Below are 7,328 nucleotides of genomic sequence, written 5' to 3'. Positions count from 1 at the left end.
ATACTTTTATTTAACAAGGATGCTTTAAATTGATCAAAAGTGATGATAAAGACATTTATAATGTTACAAAAGATAATGTTATTTCAGATAAATGCTGTTCTTCTGAACTTTCTATTCATCAAAGAAACCTGAAAATATTCTACTCTGTTGTTTTCAACATAATAATAATAATAATAATATAATCATAATAATAAATGTTTTTTGAGCAGCTAATCAGAATGTAAGAATGATTTCTGAGGGATCATGTTACAGGAGTAATGATGCAAAAATTCAGCATTAAAATCACAGGAATAAATTACATTTAAAGTATATTCAAATAGAAAACAGTTACGTTAAACAGCAAAAATATTTCACAATATTACTGTTTTTGCTGTATTTTGGATCAAATAAATGCAGTCTTGGTGAGCAGAAGAGACTTCTTTAAAAAACCTTAAAAATCTATATATTACATAATATATATATATAAATAATACAAATTAAAAATGAATTCTAAAAGGATGTGTAATGATTTATTGTAGTAAAAATTACAGCATTTTTACAAAAATTGTAGTGTTGATTGCATTCGTCAAGCTCAAACATTCAAGCCTGTGAACAAAGTTATTGCAAGACAAATAATAAAACAAACGTCTCTCCTCCGAAGCAGCTTGTTAGCAATGAAAGTGTCATAAACTCACTGTGAGCTCCTCCTCCTCGTCACTTCCCTCTGGTTTGGCTTCCTCCTCCAGAAGCTCTTCATCTTCATCTTTCACAACTTCAGGCCAGTACCAGCTGTCTCTGGGAACACTGATGCCCTAAAAGAAGAATCACAACAGCAGACGAGGTTCAGAGATTTCTGCTGATATGAAAGATCGTCAAAATAGAGATAAAAGGGAAAAAAAGTCTTGCTGACCTTCTGGCTGTCGAGCTGCTCACAGGCCCGCTGGCTGTTCCTCAGGTCGCCCTGTTTGGCGCTCTTCTCTTTCGGTTCTCTTGCGCACTCTGTAATAAACATGTTACTCAACACCACATCCAGAAACAGAGAAGCGTAAAGCCTGACTTATGAAACAGCAGTTAGAAAAATCTGTTTGTTTGGTTTTTTTAAGTTGCATTTGTGTTTTAAGTTCGCACTGTTTGGCGCTCTTCTCTTTCGGTTCTCTTGCGCACTCTGTAATAAACATGTTACTCAACACCACATCCAGAAACAGAGAAGCGTAAAGCCTGACTTATGAAACAGCAGTCAGAAAAATCTGTTTGTTTTTTTTAAGTTGCATTTGTGTTTTAAGTTCGCATCAGGCATTTATAGCGTATATATGTGACCCTGGAGCACAAAACCAGTCATAAGGGTAAATAAACTTTTCAAAATTGAGATTTATACATCATCTGAAAGCTGAATAAATAAGCTTTCCATTGATGTATGGTTTGTTAGGATAGGACAATATTTGAAAATCTGGAATCTGAGGGTGCAACAAAATCTAAATATGGAGAAAATCATCCTTAAAGTTGTCCAAATTAAGTTCTTAGCAATGCATATTACTAACCCTGGAGCACAAAACCAGTCATAAGGGTAAATAAACTTTTCAAAATTGAGATTTATACATCATCTGAAAGCTGAATAAATAAGCTTTCCATTGATGTATGGTTTGTTAGGATCGGACAATATTTGAAAATCTGGAATCTGAGGGAGCAGCAAAATCTAAATATGGAGAAAATCATCTTTAAAGTTGTCCAAATTAAGTTCTTAGCAATGCATATTACTAATCAAAAATTAAGTTTTGATATATTTACGGAAGGAAATGTACTAAATATCTTCATGGCACATGATCTCTACTTAATATCCTAATGATTTTTGGCATAAAAGAAAAATTGATCATTTTTACCCATCCGTTTTATTCAGAGGCTCAAACTGAGCAAAAATATGCAATTTGGTGCATATGCTGATATTTATGTGGACAAAAAGTGATGATATTCTGATGCTTGTAATGTAAATCAATGAGATCTTAATAACAGTACAGCAGATGCTTACATAAAATGATATAAATATCATTCATCGCTCTATATCTCCAATAACGTCTTAGTAAAATGATATTTAAATGCTTAGTTTTTGGGATTTTAATTCAACACAATCAAACAATTTTATGCTAAAATACTCGGCAGATGTTTACTTCATCCCAACTGCAATCAATATAAACAGCATATATGGTTAATATTTGCCCTTTTCCTTTGTTAGATCACAAGAATTCAAGTGCTACTCGTTTTTTGTTTGTTTTTTAAATAAAATGTCATTTTTAAAAAAGAAAATCGATTATAATCAAGATATGAGTGAAAAAAAAATCAACAAATTTAGATTTCTTCATTAGATTTGATGTGTATTTTAATTCTTATCTTTCGCAGGTTAAATTAAGACATGGTCATTTTACTAGACAGAGCATTATGGAGCTTAATTTATGTATGGACAAAGGGCATTTGCGTATTCTGGTGCACAGGAGTGGAATAAGTTGCCTTTGGACATTAAGGCTATAATGGTTCATGAAGGGTTTAGTACAAGAGTGAAAAGAATGTTTTTAGACGGGCTGTCTTAAATTGAGAAAGCCAACCTACTGATCTGCTACTTAAGCTTTTTATTCTTCTTCTTCTTAGACTAAATGTCTGAACGCTACTCCTCCTAGAGCTTTCAAGCCAGAACCACCAAACTCAGCCCAGCTCTTCAGACTGATCTGACTTGGTGTGCTTTGTCTTTTCAGACTGATCCAACTTATGGTTTTCATAAAAAATTAAGATTAAAAATCATAAAAATCCCATAGACTTACATTGACGGAATGTTCAGATGAGCCAAGACTATTCAAACTCCAACTGTCAAAATTTAAATACACTGAAGCCAATTAGATTCCATTAAGCTTCCCTTCTATGTACTATTTCTAATCCATTTAAACTCATTCAAACTCCTCTATCTATCTATCTATCTATCTATCTATCTATCTATCTATCTATCTATCTATCTATCTATCCTAGCAACATGCTAATCATTCTAGAAACATACCGACAACATGCTATTAGCATGCTAATCATGCTAGCAACATGCTAGTAACATGCTAATCATGCTAGAAACATGCTAGTAGCACGCTAATCATGCTAGCATCATGCTAGTAACATGCTAATCATGCTAGAAACATACCGACAACATGCTATTAGCATGCTAATCATGCTAGCAACATGCTAGTAACATGCTAATCATGCTAGAAACATGCTAGTAGCACGCTAATCATGCTAGCATCATGCTAGTAACATGCTAATCATGCTAGAAACATACCGACAACATGCTGTTAGCATGCTAATCATGCTAGCAACATGCTAGTAACATGCTAATCATGCTAGAAACATGCTAATCATGCTAACATCATGCTAGTAAAATGCTAATCATGCTAGAAACATGCTAATCATGCCACAAACATGCTAGTAGCATGCTAATCATGCTAGTAACATGCTAATCATGCTAGAAACATGCTAATCATGCCACAAACATGCTAGTAGCATGCTAATCATGCTAGTAACATGCTAATCATGCTAATCATGCTAGCATCATGCTAGTAGCATGCTAATCATGCTAGCAACATGTTAATCATGCTAGAAACATGCTAATCATGCTAAAAACATGCTAGTAACTTTCTAATCATGCTAGCAACATGCTAGTTACTTTGCTAACCATGCTTGCAACATGCTAGTAACATGTTAATCATGCTAGGAACATGCTAGTAACTGCTATTCAGGCTAGAAACATGCTAGTAACTTGCTATTCATGCTAGCTACATGCTAGTTACGTGCTAATCAGGCTAGCAACATGCTAATCATGCTAGAAACATGCTAGCGACATGCTATTCACTTGCTATTCATGCTAGAAACATGCTAGTAACTTGCTATTCATGCTAGCTACATGCTAGTTACATGCTAATCAGGCTAGCAACATGCTAATCATGCTAGAAACATGCTAGCGACATGCTAGTCACTTGCTAATCATGTTAGAAACATGCTAGTCACTTGCTAATCATGCTAGCAACATGTTATCAACATCTACCTAATCTAAATGTTCAAACTTCAGGCTTTTACAACTGCTTTAAACTTTCAGGCGAGGCTTTCTCAAGCCAACCTAAAGTTTGTCTTGACTAACTTTTTTATCTAGTTGTAATTAGTATGAAATGTATGCCAAAAATGCCTGTCGTCACGAAAATGTTCTTCTTCTAATATCAAGGACCACAATGGAAATAAGTCTTGTTACTTTATCGTGTTATCCTTCACAAAGAAGCGTAATGCAGATGTGTTGTCACTTGTTATGTCTAATAAAACTCAAACAAACCTGTTTTGATGTTCAGAGGAACCGGCTCAACTCGTCCAGCACCTGCAGCATGAGAACATTTTTAATGCACACAAAACTACATTATGTTTTTTGTATTTTTTTTTTTTTCCAAAACAAACATTCCATCTAAAAGTCTCAATCACTGACCCTCTTTCCCCAGGCCTTGTCCTGCTTTATATCCCATCTTCTGCAGTAACGCAAAGCCTTTATTTTGGCTGCTTAAGGAGCTCTGCAGCGCGGCCTCCCGACTCTCTCGCTCCTGCTCTTTGAAGCTCTTCTGCCGGTTCTGTGTGTTTTTCTCTTTCTGAAGAGCCTCTTTTTTCATGGCTTCCTTCACACGCTTCACCATCGGGATGCCAGGCCGAACATCTGGGCTGATAATGTGTGAAGAGCATCAAAACAATTCAACAAACCAACATATGTGACCCTGCAGCACAAAACCAGTCAGAAGTCGCTGGGGTATATTTGTAGCAATAGCCAAAAATACATTGTATGGGTCAAAATTATAAATTTTTCTTTTATGCCAAGAATCATTAGGATATTAAGTAAAGATCATGTTCCATGAAGATATTTGGTAAATTTCTTAGCAGTTTTGTTTAATTCAGTAAGAATGAATGATCTGAGGTACCTAAAGTACATCATCCACTCATTTAAAAACATGTAAAATGTGTTTTCTCATAAATACACATATTTATCTCTAATGCACAGCAAACACCACTCACTCTGACAGTGACATGATGTTATTACATTAAACTCACATTTGGTTCAGGAAAGCGTCAGACATGCAATCATCTTCTTCATCAGCCATTTGTGTAATTAATGAAAGACTGAGAAAGAGTAAAGTATAATATATATATATATATATATATATATATGTGTGTAATTATTAGGGTATTCAATATTAAGTTTAAATACACTAATAGCTTTTAGTAACTCAGAAATATTTGTACTTTCTTTAATTTTTTAAATAAGACTTCCTATTTTAATAGTCAACCAACTTTAGATGATGGAGAGAGTCTCTTAATATGAAAACAAAATTTAAAAATGAATCATTTAATTGCAATAACTTATATACTCTATTACAAATGTATTCCAATAATATTTCTATAGTTTTTATATTATTTAATCAAAGACTGGGATGTTTTTAGCAGTGATAACAATAATATATGCTGTTTGTTTACAATGCAACACATTAAAGAAAAGACAAAGTCCTTGTTTGAATAAATATAACTTTATTTTCAAGAAAAATAACTATTGTACATTTTCACAAGGTAGGTATTTGCATTTATTTATTCTAATGACTGTATAACAATACATTGGCTTTGTAAACTTCCACAACAACTTATATCCAATATAATATTTAATACATAATCTTATTAATATAAGATTGTCATATTGCTCTACAGAGAATTACCTGAAGCAGCAGTATTCATTATATAAACAAGATTTTTTTTCTTCCACATGCAGCGTAAGAGAATTTAGGTCTCTATTAGAGAAACCAATTCTTCCCATTCTTGCATCGTTCTTTATTAAATAGATTAGCAATAGATTTGATCAGTTTAACAACGATTTCATTTAGGATCAGATGACAGTGGGACATCTGCAAAGTATAGTTTCGTTTAAAAGAAATCTTTAAATCTCACTGATCTAAATCTCGCTTTCTAAATCTTTCATGCTTTCTTTATTACACTGAAACATGAAACAATAGCAGAAGTGCATGTGTTAAATAGATTTGTTGAATAAAACCAGCTGAAGCTCACATTCACAGCTGGTAATGCAACAGACACACAGTCTAATCAAAAGACCAGATTAAAATGCTAAGGGCACAACAGCCCAAAAAAAATTACATATAATTGCATAATGCCTCAAATGGCACACATTTCATCATAATTAAAGGAAAAAAATAATGTGCAAATAAAGTTAAATGCAGTGAGGAAAAACAACCTGTTCAGATGCTAATCTACCAGTATATCCAAATACAGTTCAGCCAAAAACTTAAAATTGGCTGAAAATGTGCTCACCTTCAGGCCGTCCAAGATTAGGATGAGTCAAAAGCTGAAACTAATCCAGCTTTAAGACGTTTTAACTTCACTTCTGGCCAAAATAGTCCATATTCCATAATAATATTTCCTTCAGTGAAAAAGTCCATCTCCTGTTGTCTCTCACATCAAAATCACCCACATATATGACCCGGGACCACAAAACCAGCCATAAGGTTCAATTTTTTGACATTGAGATTTATAAATCATCTGAAAGCTGAATAAATAATCTTTCCATTTACGTGTGGTTCGTTAGGATAGGACAATATTTGGCCGAGATACAACTATTCTATTAAATTATCTTCTTAGCAATGCATTATTACTATCTAAAAATTAAGTTTTGATATATTTACGGTAGGAAATTTACAAAATATCTTCATGGAACATGATCTTTACTTAATATCCTAATGATTTTTGGCATAAAAGAAAAATCTATAATTTTGACCCATACAATGTATTTTTGGCTATTGCTACAAATATACCCCAGCGACTTAACACTGCTTTTGTGCTCCAGGGTCACATATGTTGTTTAGAGCGGTTTAAATTGTGCTTGATCTGTGCAGCTTTCTCTCCTGATTCAGACCAGAACACTTTTTCACTGGAGGAAGCATTATTATGGATTATGGACATAATCCATAATAACGCTTCCTCCAGTGAAAAAGTGCATCTCCTGTTGTCTCTTACATCAAAATCCAGCCACATATTTGTTCAGAGCTGTTTAAACGCTGCTTGATCTGTGCAGATTTCTCTCCTGATTCAGAACAGAACACTTTTTCACTGGAGGAAGCATTATTATGGATTATGGACTCAGATTTTAGCAGGAAATAATGGTTTGAAGTTAAAAATGCCTTAATGATGGATTAGTTTCAGCTTTTGTCTTCTCCAGATGTTAACTGATGGACTGGAGTGCTGTGGATTACTTGTGGATTATTGTGATGTTTTTATCAGCTGTTTAGACTCTC

The 7,328-nt window shown here is 33.8% G+C and overlaps 1 protein-coding gene across 1 annotated transcript in view; it reads right to left on the bottom strand.

Moving 5' to 3' along the window:
- Window positions 1–5,135, bottom strand: part of LOC107689367 (G patch domain-containing protein 11-like) — a 6,304-nt gene extending 1,169 nt beyond the window's left edge. The window contains exons 1-7 of the mRNA XM_016487327.1: window positions 5,086–5,135; window positions 4,475–4,701; window positions 4,328–4,369; window positions 2,142–2,151; window positions 1,108–1,144; window positions 890–952; window positions 675–791 (exon numbers count right to left, since the gene is read on the bottom strand). Of these exons, the coding sequence (XP_016342813.1) occupies window positions 675–791; window positions 890–952; window positions 1,108–1,144; window positions 2,142–2,151; window positions 4,328–4,369; window positions 4,475–4,701; window positions 5,086–5,135 (546 nt within the window). The remainder of the gene's footprint in view (window positions 1–674; window positions 792–889; window positions 953–1,107; window positions 1,145–2,141; window positions 2,152–4,327; window positions 4,370–4,474; window positions 4,702–5,085) is intronic.
- Between the last annotated feature and the right edge of the window lie 2,193 nt (window positions 5,136–7,328).

This window comes from Sinocyclocheilus anshuiensis, unplaced genomic scaffold (genome assembly GCF_001515605.1).
Source record: "Sinocyclocheilus anshuiensis isolate Anshui unplaced genomic scaffold, SAMN03320099.WGS_v1.1 scaffold709, whole genome shotgun sequence".
Classification (NCBI taxonomy): Eukaryota; Metazoa; Chordata; class Actinopteri; order Cypriniformes; family Cyprinidae; genus Sinocyclocheilus; species Sinocyclocheilus anshuiensis.
This window is presented reverse-complemented; position numbering and strand designations above follow the sequence as displayed.